At 42.0% G+C, this 24,231-nt stretch overlaps 1 protein-coding gene across 1 annotated transcript in view; it reads left to right on the top strand.

Annotated features, from left to right (window-relative positions):
* Window positions 1–24,231, top strand: part of DNAH11 (dynein axonemal heavy chain 11) — a 725,796-nt gene that overhangs the window by 186,254 nt on the left and 515,311 nt on the right. The window contains exons 15-17 of the mRNA XM_029589065.1: window positions 6,836–7,168; window positions 13,419–13,673; window positions 13,756–13,925. Coding sequence (XP_029444925.1) covers window positions 6,836–7,168; window positions 13,419–13,673; window positions 13,756–13,925 — 758 coding nt within the window. The remainder of the gene's footprint in view (window positions 1–6,835; window positions 7,169–13,418; window positions 13,674–13,755; window positions 13,926–24,231) is intronic.

The raw sequence follows: 24,231 nt of genomic DNA on the forward strand, positions 1-24,231 counted from the left end.
GGGAGAGCAGGAGGGTTTCTGTATTGAGGTATTTACGGAAGCCGTATTGGGCTGGATGCAGAATGTTGTTGCTTTCTAGATATTCTGTAAGTTGGATGTTTACAATCTTTTCCATAATTTGGATAGGAAGGGCAGGTTAGAGATAGGGCGGAAGTTAGCGGGGTCTTTAGGGTCTAGTGTTGGTTTTTTTAGGAGGGGCTTGACAATAGCTTGTTTAAGAGCATCTGGGACAGAGCCTGAAGAGAGGGAGGAGTTTATGATGTCTGCGATGGGTTTGGATATAGTGTTCGGGATGGAGAGGAGGGATTTTGTGGGAATGGTGTCTGAAGGGTGGGAAGCTGGTTTAAGTTTTCTGAGAATAGATTCCACTTCTTTAGCGGAAGTCAGGTCAAGGGTTTGGAGGGTGGGTGAAGTGGGGGAAGGTTGGAGGGAGGGGGAAGGGGAGGTGGATGGAGAAGGGTGTTGAAATCTGCGGAGGATGTTGGTGATTTTTGTGAGGAAATGCTTCAACGGCAGGGGAGAAGAAAAGAGGGTTCGCACTCACAAAGCGGGGAGTAGCTGGCTTGTTACGGCGGTTACTACCCCAAACCAAATGTGCCTGATACTTCACTTTCGATGCATATCCAGCATGGCTCTCTGCTTCAACAGCATGGGAGAAGACTGATACTTCACGCATATCCAGCATAGCTCTCTGCTTCAACGGCAGGGGAGAAAAAAAGAAAACTGATACTTCATGCATATCCAGCATAGCTCCCTGCTTCAACGGCAGGGGAGAAGAAAAACAACCAATAAGGGCTGTATAACATAGTCTGGGTAAAACAAATAAGCATGGGTGTAGCTTGCTTATTGCGGCGACTACTACCCCTAACTAATCAAGCTAGATATTTCACTTGGATGCAGCTCCATCACTGCTCTCTACATTAAAGGTGGGGGTGGAAGGTAAATAGAACCAAGAGCTAAGAGAAACAGATAAGTATGAGAGAAAAAAAATGTGTGAAGCTTGCTGGGCAGACTGGATGGGCCATTTGGTCTTCTTCTGCCGTCATTTCTATGTTTCTATGTAAAAGTTAAAAATAAATAAATAGATAAATAAATTGACTATAGCTCTTGTTTGTATGTGCAGACATTGCAAGGCCGTACTTCTGTTTTCCTCTTATTTTACCAAAACAGGAGACGTATTTGTTCACAAAACTTAAATATTTTATGGGTAGAAAGTTACAGTCACTCTATCCAGGATGACATCACCTGTAAATGTTAGAAACATGCTGCTGAAAAGGTACAAGACATGTAGGGCCTAGCCTAGATCACCCTTAAAAGGGCTGTGTATCATTGAACCAACAAAATGGTTTCTAACCAAAGATGTACATTACAGCAGTGTATGAGACAAAGAACTGCTAAGTTCTCATAAATAGGTCTTTGTTTAAACTAGTTAGCATGGCTAGCTAGACATTAACTTTTGGAAGCTGCAGTGGCCGCCTTAAACATTGTATCCAGTTAAGCAGCACATATAGAGTAACACACTGTGTTTCCCAGCATGTGTACAATCATGTAAATCTGCTGCTATGGAGAAAACCATGATCCACCAATGATGGACCTATGGATAGTGGGATATCCAGTCAGTGCTCACCTTTTGGGATAGTGGGCATTCAAGGCTTATCTAGGGGAGAAAGAAGGAAAGAGAAAACCTAAAAGAGGGGCTAGGGTTTTTCCTGCTGGACTTTTCTTTAAACCATAGTCCATGCTACTACATGATTCCTGAATGTCACATTGGTACATTTCTTGTGGTCCCTGCCTATCTACGTATGTTGCAAGTGTAACTAGCTGCTAAAACCTTATGGTTAGCTTGCATAGCCCTGTCTGCCACTTATTCCTTGCAGAGAGTCCTCTGCCTGCCTTGGGACTGATAAGAAACATTTCCCATCTTTATGGACATTGAGGAACTGTTTCTAGCCTAGCTGAGGGGATAGTTAACTCCCGGTGTGTGCTGCCAGCCCCAGAGAGAGTGGACTGTGGACCTTGCACCAGACAACCGGACTGCTGCCTAGAGATTTTCCAGATGCTGCATGTTCCTTGCTAAATGCATACATAAGACAGTGGTAGTTATTACTTTTATGCCGGGCAGTTACAATGCAAGTGTTAAACATGTGGGTTGCTCCTTATTCTGATACCGGACACATAGGCATTTCCCAAATCCAGAATGATTGTTAGTTGTTTACTCACAAGTCTAACCCATGTTATTCATTGTGAATTATAACATACCACAATAAATATCCATATTAGGAAAAAAAAAAAAGGTATAATATAATTATGTCTCTGAATTGATTGTTTTATTGGCTGGGATATATTCTCAGCTAAATATGTGTGTGGGTGTTACCTGCTGTACAGGAGAAACTCAGAGCAGCCACCATCATCACCATCATGAAGCAAGCATGGGTGCAGACTGATTATCTGATCTCTCCACTAATCTGATCTAAAAAAAAAAAAAAAAAAAAGCAGTTTGGCCAACTGCCAGTAAGTCCTAACGTAAGGCTTGTAAGGATAATAAGTAGCAGAGCCTTGCTCTCTGTTTACATATTCTCTCTCTCTCACGAGCCCTAGTGAATGTAAAATACAGACATGTCTGAACTATGAATGCATGGCCTAAAGCCAGGAGAATTTGTTTCTACTGTTTTTCTTTCTCATGAGAGATGTCTCACTAACAGAGATACTTCCCTTGGGAATTATTCTAAATGTATGGTTTCATATTGCCTGATCTTTAGTTGTCTGATTCATCTCATGTTTGTTTCTGTGACTGGATAAGTATACAACATTTATCTGACTTTCTTTCAAGCATATCTAACTTTCTCATGCCTAATTGTTACTTTATTTTCCATGTCTTGTTAGTTTTCCCTTTAAGAAAAAGAGAGAGCGAGAGTTTGGCTATAGTTAGACACAGGCTGGTGAAAAAATGATTGGTAACTAGAGAAGGAAAAGCTTGAGTGATAAGGGAAGGGGGAGAGAAATGCTGAGAGATGGAAAAAAACCTGGTAGGTTAATAGATAAAGCAAAGAAAAGGATGACTGAGAAGAATATCTGGAACGACTTGGTTTTATAGATTGATAAACATAAAGTATCAAAGCCTAATTTTTCTGTTTACCAAATAGGAATTTTTTTTTTTAATGTCAACTAGAGCATATACCAGCTATAAAGTAACTCAGGCATTCTACAATATATCTAGAAATTCAAAACATTTCCCTGCTACCACTGGGCAGCAAATTACAAGTTCAGGGGTTTTTATGCTTAGGCCCTAGCCTAGGCTGAGGCCCAGGCCCCAGTGATGGACCCTGGAACCAGGCCCGGACATAGCATTGAATTTAGTAAGTATTTGGGGGGGGGGGGGGGGGCATTGGGAAATTTCCCACGCTTGGGCCTTTGCTCAGGTCTCTACCTAGGCCCCAGTATCAGGCCAGGACCTAGGCCAAGACCCTGGCATCGCACTTGGGGATAGGCCGTGGTCCCTTTGACAGGTTGCGGCATATGCCTAGATGAGGCCCAGGCTTCAGGCCTAGGCTGAAGTGCCGGAGTCGCACTTGGATTTAGGCTGGGACCCTTGCTTTGGGTCTCGGGCCTACCCCCAGGCCCAAACAGACTTTTTTTTAAAACAGGTTTTCAACACAAAACAAGATTCTGAAAAAATGTCAGAATTTAACTCATTCTATTTTGAAAATGATCTGAAACTAAATTGGAGATTTCTTCTCATTTCCTATGCTGAATGCCCATTCCTAATGCTACTTTATGCTTATTGACATTGCTTTCTGTAAACAATACCATCTTACCTTCATTTTAATACCAATAATTTTTTTTTACCAGTGTCTGAGCGTGTTGGGGTGGGGGGGGAGGTGGGGGTGGAATTAGCTGTAAGGGTGGTAACAATGCCAAAATATGCATTCAGACTTGCAAATGGTTTCAAATAATTCTTGGAGACAGTCAACCAAATAAACTATTTTATTATAAGGGCTTCAAATACTACAAATTAGAGCACTAATCAGATTATAGCACGTTTATACAGAAAAGTAGTTATTTTGTATTCACTAAGGATCATTAGAAAGAGAATAATTAACAGAAAGCAAAACTTTGTTCTTATCCTTCCAAGCAATACATTAGGACATGCTGGCAGTTGGCCAAACTGCTTCTTGTAGATTAGAGGGGCAGGGAGATCAGATGATTTGTTTGTACCTATGCTTGTTTCATGTTGGTGGTGATGATGGCTTCTCTGAAGTTTCTCTATCTTGTTTCATGCCTTATACTTTTTTGGCAGCATATATCAGGTGATGTAATTCCTGTCAATCATGGGTCACATGGTGAATTTTCAAAATGTTGCGTGTGTAAAAATTGGCATACACACACATAAGAAGCCTTTCCTCGCATACTCTGTATTTTATAATAGTCGAAAATAAGCGCCTATTTTCACTTTCCCACACCTATATGCACGTGTAAGAAAGGAGCAGTCTAGGGGTGCTCCAGAGCAGGGCCAACATGCACATAAGCTGGTATTTTAAAAGATACATGCATATGTTTTCCATCCTACTTGCATATTTTTACCCCTGCTAATTATCTAGCATAAGTAATATTAAACGTGTGTATTATGCAATACTGGGGGGAGTTCAGACTGAAGAACCAGGAAGGTCTCTGTGATCAGGAGAAGGACTTGAACTGATGGATTAATTAGTAAACTGGTTAATTTCATTTGCATGCACATGTTTTAAAATTGGCTGACTTACATGCGTATGTCCTACTTTACTTTTGTGTGTAAAATATACATGTACATATTTTTTTAAATAGGAAAAGTATGCAAGTTTAATGCACTGCATGTATTCACGCATAATCCTACATATGCATGTATGTTGCGGGGTAAAATATGTGAATTTTATAAAACATGCTTATATTATATGTGCAGGTTATAAAATATTATGGTAAAACTACGTGTGGCCATATACACGCATATATGATGCTGCATGCAGTTGTTTGAAAGTTATCTTTGTGTGCATTCTGGCAGAGCCACTGTAACATTCCAACCAGAATTTGTGTTGCCTTTGGGAACAGATATGTTTCCCATTGTTTTGGTAAAATAGGAGCTATAGACAGTTTATTTAGTATTTTATTTATATTCTGCTTTTTGGCACTTCATAGTGGATTGCATTCATGTACTATAGGTATTTCCCTATCCCCAGAGGACTTTCAATCTAAAAGACCGATGCAATACCGTGTGCTCAGGCGAGCGCACAGGTTAAACCGCAGTTGGATGCACATTTTGGATGCACGTCCATAACTCCTTATGCAATAAAGGGATTAGCCCATCCAAAATGAGCGTCCAAGCAAGGGCGTAGCTAATAGCGCTCATCACATGTAAATGCCACGTTGATGAAGCTATTAACTAATCCCCCTTATGTAAAAAATAAATGTGCGCCTGATGCGCACATTTTTACTCTCAAATTAATGCCAGCCCCAGAGTTGGCATTAAGTCTTGAGGAACCCCAAAAGTTAACAGAAAAGCGGAAAATACTGTTTTTTTCTGTATTTCCTCTGCCTTAATATCATGGCAATATTAAGTTGGAGGGAACGAAAAAAGGAGTAATGTAAAAAAAAAAAAAAAAAAAGAATTTAAAGTCTTGCCAGCGGTCAGGTTATGAAAACAAATGCTGAATTAACGAGCATCCATTTTCCTAACCTGTGCACAGCCAATTCTCCTGGGTACCTGATGCTGAGGAGGCCCTTGGGACGCACAATTTCCCCCTAGCACCTCCTTTTTAATGCAGCAGCTCATTTGCCTACTATATTGAGCGCTCAGGAGAGGTGGATGGGCATGCGTTAGGGAAGCAGGTGCTCAATCATGAGCTCCCATTTTTTGCGCACTGATATTGCATCGGCCTGTAAGTTTGTGCCTGAAGCCACTGAGGGTAAAGTGATTTGCCCGTGGTCACAAGGAGCAGCATTGGGATTTGAACCTTAGTTTCCCTGGTTCATAGCCCGCTGCTCTAACTACTAGGCTACCCGTTCCACACGTTGTTCTTTCCCTTCTTTAACGAGCATCAACATTTTGTCTTATTCTATCATGGTTCCCAGAAGTTAGCATTTTCAGTCTGTAGAACTGGGCCTGGTGCTTTATCCCATTTATTGCATGCAGATTGCAATTGTTGCAGAATCAAGCTAACCCACAACAAATGGATTTGGCTCCTGTCATATGCAGCAGAAACTCCAGATGTTGGTCTGTTCAGTCAATATGCGGGCACATGGAGAAGAATATCCAGTGGCAGGAACCCAGTTGCAGACTAAACAATTGCCCCTTCCTCTTATAGTTGAACAGTGCTCCTCAAAGTGCAGTGAAATGAAACACATTGTGGGACCAATTGTTTTCAGTCTTTAGTGAATAGGTTTTATTAATTTATTTTATTTTATTGAACACAGATATGTTTGTATTTATCAGTGGTGTCGGGGTATTTGTACTTTAAAAGTCTACCTTGTTTGGTGAATTGTAAAGATATGAGTGAGGATTGTGGATAATGAATTCTCAGTCCCAGAAGTAAGTGGTTTGTAACTATTGTTGGTGGAGAAAGAACAACTTAAATGTTTACTTCCGTGTGCCTACACGGGGGAAGAGAAGTATGTAGAGAGAGAAGTCTAACTTTTCTGCTAATGATATTTCTAAGCCATTCAAGTTATATCAGTTTGCAAAGGTCCGAAATAAATTTGATTCAATATATTCAAATTAAATATTTTCTATTGGGAAAGCAAAGGTAATGCATTGAATATGTGACTAAGTTTTTAAGTGCTAGCTAATCAATATATTATTTTGCAGGAAAACACGAAACTTCTGAAAGCTGATCCAGCCATAGACTCTTGGAAAGTATATGCAGAGTACATGGATGACATTGTGGTTGATGGGTTCTTTAACACAATATTATGCTCTCTAGATTTTTTCTTGGAGAATACAGACAAGTCTTTGAGGCCTGCTCCATTATTTGAGGCACAAATGATTCTCAGTGCCCTTGAGATTATATTTAAACCATCACTAGACAAAGAAACCGGAGATGGCTTCTATGACCTTGTAGAGGAGCTTCTAAGTGACATTTTCAAAATGTCTGCACAGGTTAAAAGAGTGGCAGTACATCTGGAAGCAGAAAATTACCAGGTATTTTGTTTCTTGTGCTGTTAAAACAATGTAGATAAAATGCTTAGTTACCATAGGATGTAAAGCTTTCTGTTAAAATGGCATAATTGGACCAAAATCTTTTTCTTTTCTATACTATCTGGGGATTGCCATGCAATGTTTAGCTTTAGGGAGTCACTGTGCATAGGGTGCAAGGGAAGAGGGCTAAACTAGCAGATTAAAAAAAGTGATTTTGTCTGTATAGCTTGTTAGAGACCTAACTTGGAGTATTGTCCAATTTTGAATTCCATGCCTCCAAAATAATATAGACAGAGTGCAGATGGTCTAGAGAAGGGCTACCAAAATGGCGCATGGTCTGTACCAAAAGTCCTATGAGATGATTTAAAGACTTAAATATGTATACCCTAGAGGAAAGGAAAATGGGGGTGATATGATAGCAACATTTAAACATCTCAAAGGTAAAAAGGACATTGTAGAATGAGAAGTCATAAATGAGTTTGAGGGACTAGAATTAGGAGTAACATAAAATATTTCATTCCAGAAAAGGGTAGTGGATGCATGGAACAATCTCCCACTGAAGGTAGTAGAATTGAGAACAATAACAGATTTTATTTAGATTTTTTTTTTAATATATATTCTGCTTTTTGGCACTTCAAAGTGTACATCAAAGTGGATTACATTCAGGTATTATAGGTACTTCCCTATTCCCACAGGGCTTACAATCTAATTTAAGAAAGAATGGGATAAGTACTAAAGGATTCTTGTGGAGAAGGATAAGTCAGAAATCAACTGGTGGCCTATAGTGATACATTTGGAACTAAAATTGGGCACATTAGATGGGTCTTTTGATTCATATCTATCATATTTTGTTTCTGCTAATTCCCCTCCTTTGAGTTAGTTCAAACCTAGAATCTGTTGTCATTGAAAACCAAGTTTCCTCTGTGTACTGTGTAATTTTTATAAAGTTCATGACAATCTATGCAAATAAAATATTTTGCTATTCAGGGGGATCATTAACTGATTGTGAAAATGGGATCTTGGATACAAAACATTTATTTTAATTTTGAAGTGTATAAGACTAGGGATGTGAATCATTTATCTGACGATTGAAAATATCGTCTGATATTTTCAATATTGTCAGATATCGGGGGGTCCCCGATAGCGATAGGAAACCCCACGATTAATTTAGTGGGTTTTCTTATCGTTATGGGGGGGGGGGGGGGCGCGGGAAGAAAGGACACAACCTGACCCTTTAAAATGAGTTTGTTAGTATCCCCCCACCCTCCGGACCCCCCCCCAAATGTTTAAATACCTGGTGGTCCAGCGGGGGTCCCGGGAGCATTCTCCCGTGCTCGGGCTGTCGGCTGCCACTAATCAAAATGGCGCCGATTGCCCTTTGCTCTTACCATGTGACAGGGGCTATCGGTGCCATTGGTCAGCCCCTGACACATGGTAGGTGCACTGGATGGCCCACACCATTTTTAAAGATGGTGCCAACTGTCCATTGCTCCTACCATGTGACAGGGACCGGCCAATGGCACGGATACCCTGTCACATGCTAAGGGCAAAGGGCCATCGGCGCCATTTTGTTTACTGGCAGCCGACGGCCCGAGCGCAAGAGAATGCTCCCAGGACCCCCGCTGGACCACCAGGTATTTAAAAATTTTTTGGGGGGGTCCGGAGGGTGGGGGGATACTAACAAACTCATTTTAAAGAGTTGGCTGTATTTTTTTTTTTTTTTTTTAAATCGGTGCAGCCGATTTAAAAAAAAACAAACAAAAAAAACCCGATCGGATTGCAAGATAAAAATTTCACGATGTGAATCTGAACCGATACCGGTTCCAATTCACATCTCTATATAAGACTATATTTATTTATTTATTTATTTATTTATTTATGGTTTTTATATACCGGAGTTCCTGTATACAATACATATCACTCCGGTTCACAGTTAACATTAACTACTACTGCCGGGTGGCAGTTTACATGGAACAAATCTTTCTTTCACTAATCCTTAGGAGTAGAACTATCAGGTAATGAGCTTTACATATATATTGTATATGTACAATTAGATGCCCTTAGGTAAGAACTAACATACACATACAAAAAATGTATATTTATATACAATTTTTACTGTGTATATGTGATTTTTTTGACTGTGTTTTAATCAGATGAGAGAGTTTACTCTGATGGGAATTTTTTCAGATAGTCTCATGGTAAATATTTTTGTCAAGTTTATTGATGTCTCAAAATTTAGGTGCTTTCTTTGGGCTTACCTTTAATCAGTGGATCTACTCCTAACAAATGAAGAAAACCTCTCTCTCTCATGCATGTATACGTATCTTATCTGAGAGCAGAAAGATGTGCAACAAACTGTCAGACATACTTACTAGGAATAGACTCATGAGATACTGTTCTCTGGCTTCGTCTGTCTTCTGCCTGGCCTGACTTCCGGCTCGCCTCCTCATCTTGCACCGCTGCTGCCTGCTTCGACTCCTGGACCGTCTACGACTTCCCAAGCCTTCAGGCTGTTCTCTGGGCTCCTCTTCACCAGGAGACCTTTGCCTAAGTCCTGCTGGCTGCGAGGAATGAGGGCTGGTATATGTGAAGGTCCTGTCAGGTCTCCTGGTTCTGATCCGCCTCCCGGCTATGAGTACCGCTGCAGGCTTTCCTTCAGTGGATCCTCCATACACTCTAGCCGGCCCAAGGGTCCACGTTCACAACAGCAACAAACATTATGAAAATACAATAAATAGAAAATAAGTTGGTTAAAAGATTGAAAATAGAAACGATACATTTATGCAAAGTTATATTGTAATGTGCCTGATAATTTCATAACATTTCAACCAAATAAATATAGCTTAAACTCAGTGTGCTTCCATGCATATGGGTAATTCAAAGTTGGACAATAGTGAATAATTCATTCACAGTGGGGCAGATTTTATAAATCTGCGCACACGTGTACTTTTCTTCGCGCACCAGGCGCGAACAAGAGTATGCGGGATTTCAATAGATACGCGCGTAGCCATTAAAATCCGGGGTCGGCACGCGCAAGGCTGCCCAAAATCGGCAGCCTGCGCGCGCTGAGCCACGCAGCCTGCCTCCGTTCCCTCCGAGGCCGCTCCGAAATCGGAGCGGCCTCGGAGGGAACTTTCCTTTGCCCTCCCCTCACCCTCCCCTCCCTAACCCACCCCCCCGGCCCTATCTAAACCTCCCCCCTACCTCTATCCCGAAAGTTACGCCTGCTGGGCTGGCTGCCTCGCTCCATGTTCCGGTCCAGGGGCTGGTCCAGGGGCCACTGTCACGCCCCCGGAACGCTCCTGGGCCGGAACCACGCCCCCGAAACGCCGCGTCACTCCCGACATGCCCCCGAAACACTGCGTCACTCCCGGCACGCCCCCCGACACGCCCCTCCATGCAAGCTCCGGGACTTACGCGCGCCGCCGAGCCTATGCAAAATAGGCTCGGCGCGCGCAGGGGGGGTTTGGGGTAGGTTTTTGGGGGTACGTACGTACCCCTTTGAAAATCTACCCCAGTATTAGGAGACCTTGGAGTCCTTTTGGACAGTACATTGAAATCCTCAGCTCAATATGAGGGGGAGGTCAAAAAAACAAATAGAATGTTAGGAATGATCTGAAAAGGAATGGAGAATAAAATGGAAAATATATTGTCTACATATCAATCCATGATGTGAACACACCTTGACTATTGTGTGGACTTCTGGTCACCAGGAGAAATATTGGCTAAAGCAAAATTATTTCCCCCCAAAAAATATCTTATCAAATAGTAAGGGTAAGTATATAGTCAATTTCAAGTAAATCTTACCATACTCATTAAAAGATGTATTTATGTATTTATTTAAACAACTTATATATCAATTTGTACAAATACCTAAGTGCAAATCCGCTTATATTTATATATCAAATATTTATACAGCAAAATGTCACAATAAAAAATATTCACATACAACATGCATAAAAGTACTCATCCACACACACACACAATCATGTATAAAAACAGAAATTACAAAAAGTAAAATCTAAACACTTACAACTTTTCAGTTATGCTAACAGACCACAAAGAATCCTTATTAACAATAGTTCTATTGCCAACAAAATAAACTATTTCCAACAAACATTCTTCTGGTTTATAAACTATTCTTCAAGAAGTGACCACTTTTGCAATCTAAGATGTAAATTTTCAATCCAAAGTTTAAATCTTCATATAAGAAGAGATCCCAGGTTTGAATCTCCATCTAGGAAGAAATCCCAACTAGGGCCTAAGTTTCGCCTTGAAAATGAGGCTGCCTCAGGGGAAAAGCTTTGAATATAGTATATCAAAGATTGAAATTGATATTCAAACCAATGTTGATCATAAGGAAAAAAATTCTTTGACAACACATCGGCACTGACTGCCAGCATTGGGAGTTGCTGCTTTACCTGGCAAAAATACTCATGTTGCCAGAAAGACTGCAAAACCGCTATTATATCAGAAACTTGAAAGGTAATAAAAGCAAATATCTCAAAGTAGTGCTGCAAACTGTGCCAAAATAGCCCGACTGAAATCTTTTAATGAATATAGTTAGATCTACTTGAAATTGGCTATATAGTTACTAGAGATGTGCATTTGTTTTTGCCGAATTAGACAATTTCAATGAAATTGTCTAATTCGGCATGCTTAGGGGGCAATGAAACACGAATAGAGTTTTTCCAAAATTTTGGAAAAAATCGTATTTCGGGTTAGTGCGCAATAGCATTGAAATGTTAGCGCGAACTAATGGGAGTTAGTGCACACTAACCCGAAAATCAGGCGCCCACAAAAAAAAACCCCGAACCGCGGGAAAAACAAAGTTTCCCGCTGTTCCCCGAAATCGAAGCCCAAAACGAACCTACAAAACAATGCACATCTCTAATACTTACTCTTACTATTTGATGAATTCTGATCACCCCCATCTCAAAAATGTTGAAGCGAACTATGAAAGGTACAGAGAAGGGCAGCTAAATGATAATGGGGAGGGGGAATAGCTCTCTTATGAGGGGTACATTGGTTAGGGCTCTTCAGGTTAATAAAGAGACAGTTGACAGGAAATATTATAGAAGTTTATAAAAATATGACTGGGGTGGGAAGGGTAAATAATAGATGATTTACCCTTTCAAATAATACTAAAACAAGTGGCCACACCGTAAAACCATTAGCCAGCAAAATTAAACCAATCCTAGAATGTACTTTTTCACTCTGTGCACAATCAAGGCATGCAATCTGTTGACAGAGGATGTGGACAAGGCAACTAGCATAACAGGGTTTAAAAGGGGTTTGGATAATTTCCTGGCGAAAAAGTCCGTAAAACATTAATAGACAGGTAGACTAGAAAAAGTCATTGCTATCCCTGGAAGTAACAGGAAATAGAACTACTTTTTGGGATCTGCTAGATTCTTGTCACTGGGACTAGAGACAGGATGCTTGGCTTCATGCATCTTAGATGACCCAACATGGCATTTCTTGTGTTCTGTGTACTAATATATCAATACATTTGGGATAATGAAAAATTTAGGAAGTCAGAGAATTTAAGATAGAACTATGAGCTATACTGTGCATATTCATTATATATAGTGCTTCCAAATATGAACAAATTTCTGTGTCCCAGTTAAATATTCAGTAATTATAATATGGAGTGCATTTATAGTTTCTAGAGTTATCTAACCATTTGAGCAGGATGCATTTTTAGTGATCAAGTATAAATTATGTTTAAAAATAAATAAAAAGGAATGTCTCCCACTGTCTTCATTTGCTTTCTATTCCTTTCCTTTTCCTTGGTTTTACTTATCTCTTTCATCTTTTCCTTTTTTCTTTTCTGTTTCAACTATGATTATGGATAACTTTGTTTTCTGTTTTAAATGTTGGATGTATTTTCTGTCTCATTCAATAAAAATGATTTAAAGAGCTTACAAATGATAAAATGAATGGTTGTCTTGTCATTTACTTTATATAAAATCTAGGTTCAGCATTTCTTCTCCATGAAATCAGAACCTATTTTTTATAATTTCATAGTGTGATTTCATGCTTGCTAATTTGAATTGCTTGTATCTGTTTCCTAATAAATGTGTTTCTTATGGCTGGTCTACAGAGTAACAGCAATGATTGTAACAGTGTATTTTATATGTGTTTGTGTATGTGTGTGTTGATATATATGTGATATAGAAAATATGCATTTAATAACTCCTGTATAGTTGTAAAACACAAAGCTATATTATATTTTTCTGTCTTTCCTTAGAATGATATGGATGGCATGGTAGACCTTTCTGACATGCGTCAGGAGATTATGGACCGAGTGGCAGACGTCATCAGTAAAGCGCTGGAGTACAAGAATTCTTTTGATGTGTATGCTTACCTCTGGGCTGATGACAGGGGAGAGTTCATGAAACAGTTTCTCCTGTATGGCCATGTTTTAACTGCAGAAGAGATAGAGGCTCATGCAGATGATGGGGTGCCTGAATATCCTCCTACCATTGAGCAGTTCAAAGAGCAGGTAAGAGAAAACGATTACACATTTATCATAACTTTTAAACTGAAGTTATATTTTGAATAATTTATCTTCTTATTCATTGTAGATTGATATTTATGAGAACCTTTACATTCAGATGAGCAAATCTGAAGATTTCAAAGTCTTTGAAAGCTGGTTTAGAGTGGATCTGAAGCCTTTCAAAATGAGTTTATTAAACATTATTAAGAAATGGAGTTGGATGTTTAAAGAGCATCTGTTGAGATTTATTATTGACAGGTAATTTATTTAACAAATGCATTTAAAATATCTTTTGACCTGTTTTTCTTTCTAATGTCTGATGAAAGTAAACGTTAAAAGAAAAATATCTAGTAGGTTTATGAAAGATAGTTTACCTTAACTTTTTATTGCAATAATAGCTTGCCCTCAGGCTCCTGCAATTCTATGGTCAGGGAAGAGGAGGTACCATATAATTAGCCTTCTGCTGCATAATTTACAACTTGCTGCACAATCAACAAACCTGAAGCTCCCCCATCTCCTAATTCAATAATCTGAAGAAAGCTACATAGTGCCTGCCTTCAGTCTCTACTCTCTCTCTCTCTTTCTCTTTCTCTCTCTTTCTCTCCTTCCTGCTCCAGCTCCTACCCTCACAAGCAGCTGGCAGAAAACAAGGAGAAGGGGTGAGGCTGAGGCTGGAACAAACAGAGCAGAAGAGAGAAGAAGCACTGTACTCCCAATACAGCACCTCTTCTCGTGAAGAGGAAGAAGAGAGATGAGGTTGGAGTGGACATAAAAAGCATTCAGAATTTTGATACTTCAAAGATCTCTTAACTCAAACCAAAGATCATATTGATGTGCCTGGGTGCAGTAAAGAAATTATTCTAAAGGGAAATCTTTGATATCAAGGTTCTTGCATCTGCATAGATGGGAGGGTGTGACAGGGTATATACCCAGGTACCCCATAACGCTTTAAGAATAATGGAAGCTGAGAGGAGAAGAAAGGGAGCCCAAGACTACAGAAATATGAGTAAGAAAGGATAGGCAACCCCTGAAGAATAGCTGACCTGTTTGTGTTGTCATGTAAAAGGGGAGAAGGCAGTTTTTACATAGCTGCCTGAATTTGTATTGTGCAAACTATAAATGCTGGTAGTTTTGTTGCACTGAAAAAAAAAAAAGCACTTAAAAGAAGAAAAAAGCCTTAATCATGCATTTCTGTGCCACATATGCAGGCTGATACAGTATTGGGCACTGAGGTCAGCACGCTGCTAAATGTGCAGTTGGACACGTGTTTTGGATGTGCTAGATTTACATCCAATGCATTACTGAGATCAGCGCATCCAAACCAGCACTTAGCTAATAGCGCTCATCATATGTAAATTCCATGTAGATGAGGCTATTAGCTATTACCGCCCGATTTAAAAAAAAAAAAAAAAAAAAAAAAAAATCCCACGTGGCCAATGCGCCCTTTGTAATGCAGCAAATTTAACACTAGCCCAGGAGTGGGCATTAAAGCTTGCAGTGGTTAAGGGCTTTACCAAAAAAACAAAACTCCTGCTTTCTGTGGTTCCCCCTATTAGTATCATCACGGTATAAAATCGGAAGAACCACAGAAAGCAGCACCGCGCAAAAAATCTTGAAAAACAATTCTGGACACCCAATATACATGCACAATATGCACGATCCAGGCCCATGTATATTGTGCATGTTGTTTGAGTGTCCGTTTTCCTAATCCACACCAACAGCCACTTCTCCTGGGCGCCCGATGCAGTGGAGGCGCTAGGAATACACAATTTCCCCTAGCGCCTCCTTTTTTATGTGGCAGCTTATTACCCTATTGCATCACGCGCCTGGGAGAAGTGGGTGGGCGCGCATTAGGAAAGCAGACGCTCAATCATACTTGCCTGTTTTTCACATGCCGATATTATATCGGCCTGATGATATCAACTTGTGAATTTTCTGCACTAAGCATGGCACAGCCTGAAATCCACACCTCAGAATATAAAGTTTAGAAGTCTTTTGGCTCTAAACAGTTGCACAGAGCAGAAACTGGAGAGCCGATTGCAGCACAGAGTGGGGCTCAAGCCAGAAGAAAAAATTTTATTTTTCTCTTCCTGGTCCTGGCTACAGAGAGAACCCGGGAGATCATTATAACAGGTCAAGGGGGCTTGCCCCGCCTGAAGCAGCTAGAACCGTGAGTGAGTTAAAATCAAACACTCAGGAGTTTATTTTGTTATGTTTTCTTCACCTCTTCACAGGGGTGAATAAAAGCAGAAAATTTGAAGAATGGAACAGATGATTCAGACCCTTGCTGAGGAACAATTAGTTTGTCATTCTACAGTGCCAGGGGGTGGAACAATACCTTCTTGAGAGTTTGCACACTCTACAAGCAACCTTGGTTGCACTGTGAGAAGGTGCGGCCAAGCAATATGTTATTTATAGAAGCTTTTCAAGCTGGTGTTGAACAGTATATCACACAACTCCCATTATACCAAAGTTAGGACTGGGAGAAGATCCAGAAGCTTTTCTAGAGAACTTTGAGCAGACCACACAACTTGCCAGATGGTTTGAAGTTAACTGGACCATATATCTGGGAAACCTGTTGACCGGTCCCAGTAAAACAGCATATCAGTCTGGACAGATGGGCTTGTTATGTAGACATCAAGGTAGCTATACTCAAAAGGGCTGAGCATAATCCAGTGATATATCGACTATGATTCCGAAAAGGGACCTTCCACTTTGGAGAGAGCCCCAGGAATCTTTTCCATCATCTCAAGGACCTTGAGTGGAAATGGCTACAGCCTAATGCAAAGTCAGGACAGTGGCCAACTTAATCATGCTTGAACAATTCATAAAAGGCCGGATTTTAAAAGGTCCACGTGCGTAAAAACCAGGGTTTACGCACCTGGCCAGGCCTTGTGTGCACTGCGTGCATTTTAAAACAGACCCGGCCATTCACATAAACCCATATATGCACAAGTGCTGGGCCTCTCTGAAGGGGAGGGACAGGGGTGGGCTGGGACAGTGCCATTCTATGCTGTCTTAGGGAAGCACATGCCGGCAGCCGGCCAGCGCCTGCAGATTACTTCTGCTCCAGAAGAGCAGTAATAAAACAAAAAAAAAATTGTAGCTAGGAAGGGTTTAGGGGGTGAGGAGGAGAGGGTAAGAGTGAGGACGTTTGGGTAGGCAGGTAGGTAAGCTCCCTTTCAGCCCACTCCTTAATTAGAGCGGACTGGGGGAGCCCCGTGTTACACTCCTGCTTATGGGATAGGTCCACAAGCAGTCCCTCACCTTTGCTCCGCTGCCTTCCTGACACGGCCGAAGTCCCCATGTGGCCTGGAGGCCACCGACACCTGTCTTACGTGGCCTGGAGACCGCCATTGCTGCCGCTTCCCTCGCAGCCCAGGATGCCACCATCCAGTCTTTCCTGCGGCGGGCCAGCCACCCCTGACGCTCCTCTTCGCAGCCAGGAGGCCACCACTGAAATCTTCCTTCTTCGCGGCTCAAACCGCCGCTGACCCAGCCTTCTATGCGGCAGGGAGCCGCTGCAAACCAGCGCTCCATGCGGCCTGGATGCTGCCCACATTGACGATCTACATGCGGCCTGGGAGCCGCTGCTGCCTTCTCTCTTCGCAGTCTGGTGCCGCTCCTGCTTCTTTTTCTTTGTGGCAAGGCCGCTGTCGAAGCTCCTCCGCTCCGTGGCCAGAAGGCCGCCAATCACTTCCTCTTCTTGCAGCCAGGAGGCCTCCTCGAAGCTCCTCTTCTTGTGGCAGGGAGCCGCCATCAATCCTCTTTGCAGCAGGGAGCCGCTGATGTCGGGCCTGCTTCCTCCTGTGCAACAGGATGCTGCTCTCCAAGGTCCTGCCCTCCTCCTAGGTGCACGGCCAACCTCCTCTGTTTTCTTAAAGGACCAGCAGTGGGCTGTCCTTCCAGGCTCCTCCTGCTGACGTTCCAGGGTGTTTCCTCTTCAGACCTATAAAAAGGGCCTTCCTTCATTCCAGCGTTGCCTTTGCAAGGAGTTAGTCATTGAGTCGGACTGCTCCTGGATTTTCAGTTCCAGTTCTTCACTCCGGATGTCCTCCGTGATTCTTCATCACTTCTTCAAGGCACTCTGTTCCTCGTTGTCTTCATCCGTGATTCCTGAACCTTTGTCTTGATCTTCGTTCCATGTCCTGGTCTCTCGATGGATCCCATTCTCTCGTCTCCAGTTGTCCTGATGTCCTTGTTGTCCTGATGTCCACGTCTCCAGATGTCCTGATGTCTCAGCCTCCTGATGTATTTGTCCACTATGTTCCAGTCGTCCCTGTGGTCCTCCTCTCTAAAAGTCCCCTGATGTCCCGAGGTATCGGTGTCCATTCATATCCGATGTCCTGCTTTCCAACCCTGATGTTCCAAGTCTTGCTTCTGATGTCCTCTGTCAGGTTCTGATCCTGAAGTTCCTTCTGTCCTTACGTTATGGGTTCAGCTCGCTCGCCCTGACCTCGTCTCCAGCTGACCATTTCCTGGGAGTAAATCCGTCCCATCTGGTGTCCGTTTCCTGGTGGCTGGAGCCCTCTTCCAGTAGGATCCATCTTAGAGTACTGCCCAGATTCCTTCCTTGTCCTGAGCCTCAGTCTTGTGCTCGCTCAGCTCTCCGCGTGGTCCGTGACTAGCCTCTTCAGGTTGTGAAAGGTGCGCTATGAGACAGGGTGGTCCGTGACCAGCCCACGTTGGCTGTGTAAGGTGCCTTGAGGGGCAGCGCCTGTCTAAGCCTCCGAGTATCCTGAGTCCTTATCTTCATCTGAATCCTCCCAAGCTCCAAGTCCTCATCAGAGTATCTGGAATCCTTGCCTGACTCTCCAGAATCCACTTCTGATCTTCACCTTCATCTGAGCATCTTACGTCTGAGTTTCAAGCCACTTCATGTCTTCGTCTCGTCTGAGTTCCAAGTTTCCTCATGTTCTCATCCAGCCTGAGTTCCAAGTTTCCTCATGTTCTTGTCTCATCTGAGCTTCCAAGTACCAAGTGTCTTCGTCTTGGCTAAGCTTCCAAGTACCAAGCGTCTTCGTCTTGTCTGAGTCTCCAAGTACCAAGCATTCTTGCCTCGTCTGAATCTCCAAGCGTCCTCATCTTGTCTGAGTCCCAAGTTCCACATCTCTTCGACTCATCTGAGCCTCCGAGCTTCCTCATCTTGTTCACGTATTCAGCCTAGTCCAAGGCCGAAGTCCCGTCTTGTTCCTAGTTCCAGTACCATCGCCTGTCCTCGACCTCTGTCCGTCCTGCTGCTACCCAGTGGCAGGTCCAAAAGGGCTATCGAGTGGCCGGAGGGCTACCCCAGAGACCAGCATTGCGTTGCTGGGTCTCTACCGGTGCGTGCAGATTCGGCAGAGGCTAGGGTGGTGGTCAGCTTGCTCCACCTATGCTGGGACCCATCTGGCCTGCCACAGCGCTTCTTCGGAGCTCCTCTCTGCAGTCGCGTCGTGGTCCAAGGGCACATATCTCCCCGGAATCGGAAGAGCTCCCTAGCACTCCCTCCCATGGATCGCAACACCCCAGTTATGTCACCACATGTATTAATGGTCAAATTTCCCTCCCTGTGTGCGCCGCCCCGTATGCGCATGGCCATTAGATTTTATAACATGCATGCTCCGGTCTTGCATTTTACAAAATTAGCGTGTCCATGTGTGCACGCAGGGAACCGCGCGCACATGGACGGCCGCATGGTCCTTTTAAATTCCACCCAAAAGAGCTTGCATCCATCCATGCAGCAATGGGTATGCCAACTGTTAGGAATCTGATGCAGGAGTTAGCAATCTGTTATTGATCTGATGCTAGGAGTTAGCAATCTATTATTGATCTGATGCCTGATGGGAGGAGCAATCAGATAGTAGTTAGCAATCTGTTATATATGAGAGTTGAGGGTGGATCCTTGGACCAGTGGCAGATGACCATGCCCCCGGGGGATGATCCCGAGAGGGACCACCGGTCAGGCTCAGAGTTAGGAGACAATCACGCACTAGTTCTTTTATTAGACAGTATACTGAACCCCCAGAGATGGCAGTAGTGAGCTGGTAAGCCCGGCTGGGCTGTAGTCCCTCAGATACTGGAACAGCGATCCCTGAAGGCTGAGCTGAAGAGAGACTGAGATATAGTGAGTAGGCAGGGTATGCAGATGGTAACACTCACACAATGTCCCAATGAAGCCCAGGAGCTGGAAGTATAGGCCCTCGAGGAGCGAGTACCTGGTTCCAGGGAAAGCTCAGAGAGAACGATGGTAACTCACTGATGTAGCTGATATAGTTGATAGTGAAGACTTCCAGGCAGAAGAGTATACAAAGCGAGTCTGGGATCAGGGCCCTCGAGTGCACTTTAAAAAGTGAGTTTTAAAAGCCAGACTTGTGCCGGAATGGGAGATGTGCACACATCTAGCACATGCTCATGTCCATCCAAATTTATAAGCCACCCATATATGTGCACAAGTACTGATGCATGAATATCTTGCATAAGGAAAAAATGGATGGAATGTGAGTGGGGTATGGGCATTCCAGGGTGAGACCAAGAGATATATATATCTCAATATGCCCATGAAGAGACAATTACTTCTTATATTGTGAGTCCTAAGAGGACAGGGAAATACCTAAAGTACCTGCATGTAATCTGCTTTGAAGTGCTGAAAAAGAAATACGAATCAAATTTATATATATATGACTCACAATATAAGAAGTAATTGTCTCTTCATGGGCATATTGAGACCCTTTACATTCAATGATATTACTTTAAAGTAGACATATCAAATAAACAAAACACCCCCCTTAATGTCACCTGGAATCCCATGTAGCCCTGATACCCTCTCCCAGAGTTTTACTATGCTTATCCATATCCCCAGAACACTCGCATCATAATTAAACCATTCCTGTTCCCCAATTACCCCTCTCCACTTCACCCACCATCCCATCCACCTGCCACCCCCCTTAAATGTACTAATATGTCCCTCCCACACACTCTCCTCCAGAGGAAAGATGTCCCCCATGATAGCCCTCTCCAATCTTTGTATAACCATTTAAAGTATATTATTGAACTTTCAGCAAAAAAAACCAACAAACTTATTCATAAAGGCAAAAACATCTCTACAAAGAAATGCCTATCATATTAGTGAAACCTTTTAAAAAAAAGAAAATTGCAACCAATCAGCAACCCAACGGTGATGGTCATAGTTTAATGACAAAATAGATCTTATCTTGTCTCTGCAATACTGGCTACCCTTGTCACTAAAGCAGGTCATTTTTCCACCAGACAGATCCTCAACTTTATGTGACTGTATGCACTCAAGTAGGTACATACCTGGGTGCACGCCCAGGTATATTTCAGCGCAAAGTTGCTTATGCTATGGATGAGGTATAAGTCTTAATAAAACTACTTCCAGCCAACTATAAAGTGCTTGAAGGGTCTGGGTTAACTGGGGAGAGTGCAGACTAAAGAATCAGGGGGGTCTAGAGAACCTAGCTGTAGACTGGGCAAACTGGTGAACAAACTAGTGAAACTGGTCATGGGCTTGGACACGCACATTAAAAAATTCCCTCATTTTGCACGTACACACTTAAAATTAGGAGCGCACATACATATATGTGTGCGTACTTGCACACAGGATATAACATTTCAGCACAGGTTGCCGTGCACCCATTTTAAAGTTACCGAGCCTGTGCATAAATGGGATTTTGAAAATTGCTACATCATATGTAGTAACATAGTAAGGATGGCAGAAAAGAACCAGTCTACCCAGCAAGCTTCTTATGGAAGTATTTGCCGTGCCATGCAATTTGGACTTATGTTTCTCTTAAGGGTAGCACCTGCCGTTCTGTGCAGTTACCCCCAAGCCTTATGGTAACCCATAACAAATTTACTGCTAGTAACATTTTTACTGGGTGATGAGCCTTCTTGAAAATTCAGACAGTGCTATTTGATGTGCTTTGCTAATGGGCTTGGCCGTAGAAGCAGTCCTATGCTTTTTTCTTATGTCTGCATATCAGCACCCCAGGCAAAATAAAATAAAAACTGAAAACAAGGCCCCTAGGTATATGCTACATTTTTGTGCATACGTTCTTTTGAAAATTTCCCCCATGGCCAGCTACAAAACTCTTGGCTGTCTTTTGGAAGTCTGTAACTGCTGGTATCAAACAGCAGGCAGAGAAGGCATTAATTTTAATTCATAGAAGCTCTTGCAATTGGCAGTCTTGTTCGCAAGTCTTGAACTTGTGCTAATTCAGCTCCATTTTGTGTCTGTTATGATGCAACCAATATATACGTACACATTTTCCTGTGTAATTAGCATGACAATCTGCTGATTCTGAGGGCATTTTTATCATATAAACTCATGTACTTGGAAAGGCAAGGACTTTCTCAGGAGAATACAAAAAGAATGGTTGCCCTATATTTCAAATAAAAAAAAAAGTTAGCAAATTGTCTTTACTTGATAAATAGTTGATTTTTGTGCTTGGTAAATTTTGTATATAGTTAAATATATAAAGATTTTCAATTAAAATTGGCTTTTCTTGAATCTTTATGCAAAATTATGCAAATTTGCCACAATTGCTACAGAAGTTTGAAAATGCTGCCTGAGAATTTGCCATCTCTTGTCATAGAATCTTGAAAAATCTGCTACAAGAAACAGGGCCTGTAACCGAAGGCTTTTTCTTATGAGGAATTTAAAGGATTTAAAATATTTATGTATATTTGCATTTATATTCTTGTTGTCCAGCCAGCTCAAAGTGGATTACAACAGATATATAAAAATACAGGGTCTATAAATAAGCATAAAAATCATAAAATATAAACACTTAATAAAACTCAAACACCTAAAATTAAAATATCAATCTAAAACAAAAATATCCAATTGCACAAAGACACGCAGGCTAAAACAATCACAATGTCCATACAAATACACACAACATCAAAAATAGTTGTCACGTTAAATTTTGACAAGTGAGCAAAATTTAAAAGTACCAGGTTAACAGTTAAAACAGTAACCGAGAGAATACAAAGAGAATTTCTAGGCTAAATATCAGTTAACATCTATCAGCCACTGAAGGCAAGAGCAAATAAATATTTTTTTACTGTCTCCCTAAATGATGGAAGATCTGTTAATAAGCAGTCATGACCTGGTAAAGTATTCCAGAAAGCTGGACCTATGTCAGAGAAGGCCCACATTTAGGTGGAAACCAGTTTTACATTAGATGATATTGGAAAAGAGAAAAGGGCTTAAGAAGATCTTAGCTGTATTTTAGAAGCATAATTCACCAACTTGTCTTTAAGACATTAGCTGGCCCATTGTTATGCATGTCATTGCCTCCTTTCTTGCATACCTTGTCTGAAACTCGAATTAAAAAAAAAAAAAAGCATTAAAAATTATACTATTTCAGAAGGCATTTGTCATAGCATCTGATATGTCAACTTTGGTCTTTTTCTCCTGTGATGCAGAATTATTGCAACTATCCTAAGAGTGATTTTGCAGGTTTTGGTATAGTCTGTCTGAGACATCTAGTTTATTATGTGCTACGTTATTTTATATTTTGTTTTAGTTTGTGTGTGTTACTTTGTGCTCCACCCTGAATATAGGGGAGGCAGGTTATAAATAATATAACTTGGAGTTAATCCATGTAGTGCTCTAAAAAAAAAAATTATACTGACCTAATTTGGGCTCTAAACTGAATAGGCAACCAATGAAGGTGAAAACATAACAGAACTTAAAACACTACATAGGGCAACAAAAATTATAAAAGAAATGAAATGGCTCCTGTATGAAGAGAGGCTAAACAGACTAGAGCTCTTAGACTTGGAGAAAAGGCAGCTGAGAGGGGTTATGATAGACGTTTATGAAATCATGAGTGGGGTTAGAACAGATGAGTAGACAGTGCAAATTATGCAAAATTATGCAGAGCTAAATCTCAAGCAGATTGTGATTAATTGCAGAAAGACCTTGTGAGTCTAGAAAAAAGGGCTTACAAATGGCAGGTGAAAATAGAGATGTGCTTCGTTTCAACATTTCAGTTCGGGCTTCGGATCGTGTGCTCCGCGGGAAATTTCGGTTTCTCACGGTTTGTGTTTCTTTCCGGCAATTTTCAATGAAGTGCATTAGTGGACACTAACAACCAGTTAGTGTGAACTATCTCTGCATTAGTGCGCAGTACAACGAACAAGATAGTGCACACTAGCTAGATGTTAATGCGCATTAAGGCCCGTTAGTTCGTGCGCACTAACAGGTTGGTTCATGTGCCCTAATAGAAATTACAGCGCACTAAGGGGCAGATTTTTAAAAAGTATGCTGGATTTTATAAGATACGTGCGTAGCCGCGCGTATCTTATAAAATCCGGGGTCGGCGCGCGCAAGGGGGTGCACATTTGTGCAACCTGCGCGCGCCGAGCCCAGCAGGAGCTGCACGTTCCCTCCGAGGCCGCTCCGATTTCAGAGCGGCCTCGGAGGGAACTTTTCTTCGCCCTCCCCCCACCTTCCCCTCCCTTCCCCTACCTAACCCACCCCTCTGGCCCTATCTAAACCCCCCCCCCCTTACCTTTCAGCAGGCGTAACTTTGCGCGCGTCACCGGCAGCCCCGCT

This window comes from Rhinatrema bivittatum, chromosome 2, assembly GCF_901001135.1.
Source record: "Rhinatrema bivittatum chromosome 2, aRhiBiv1.1, whole genome shotgun sequence".
In the NCBI taxonomy this organism is placed as follows: Eukaryota; Metazoa; Chordata; class Amphibia; order Gymnophiona; family Rhinatrematidae; genus Rhinatrema; species Rhinatrema bivittatum.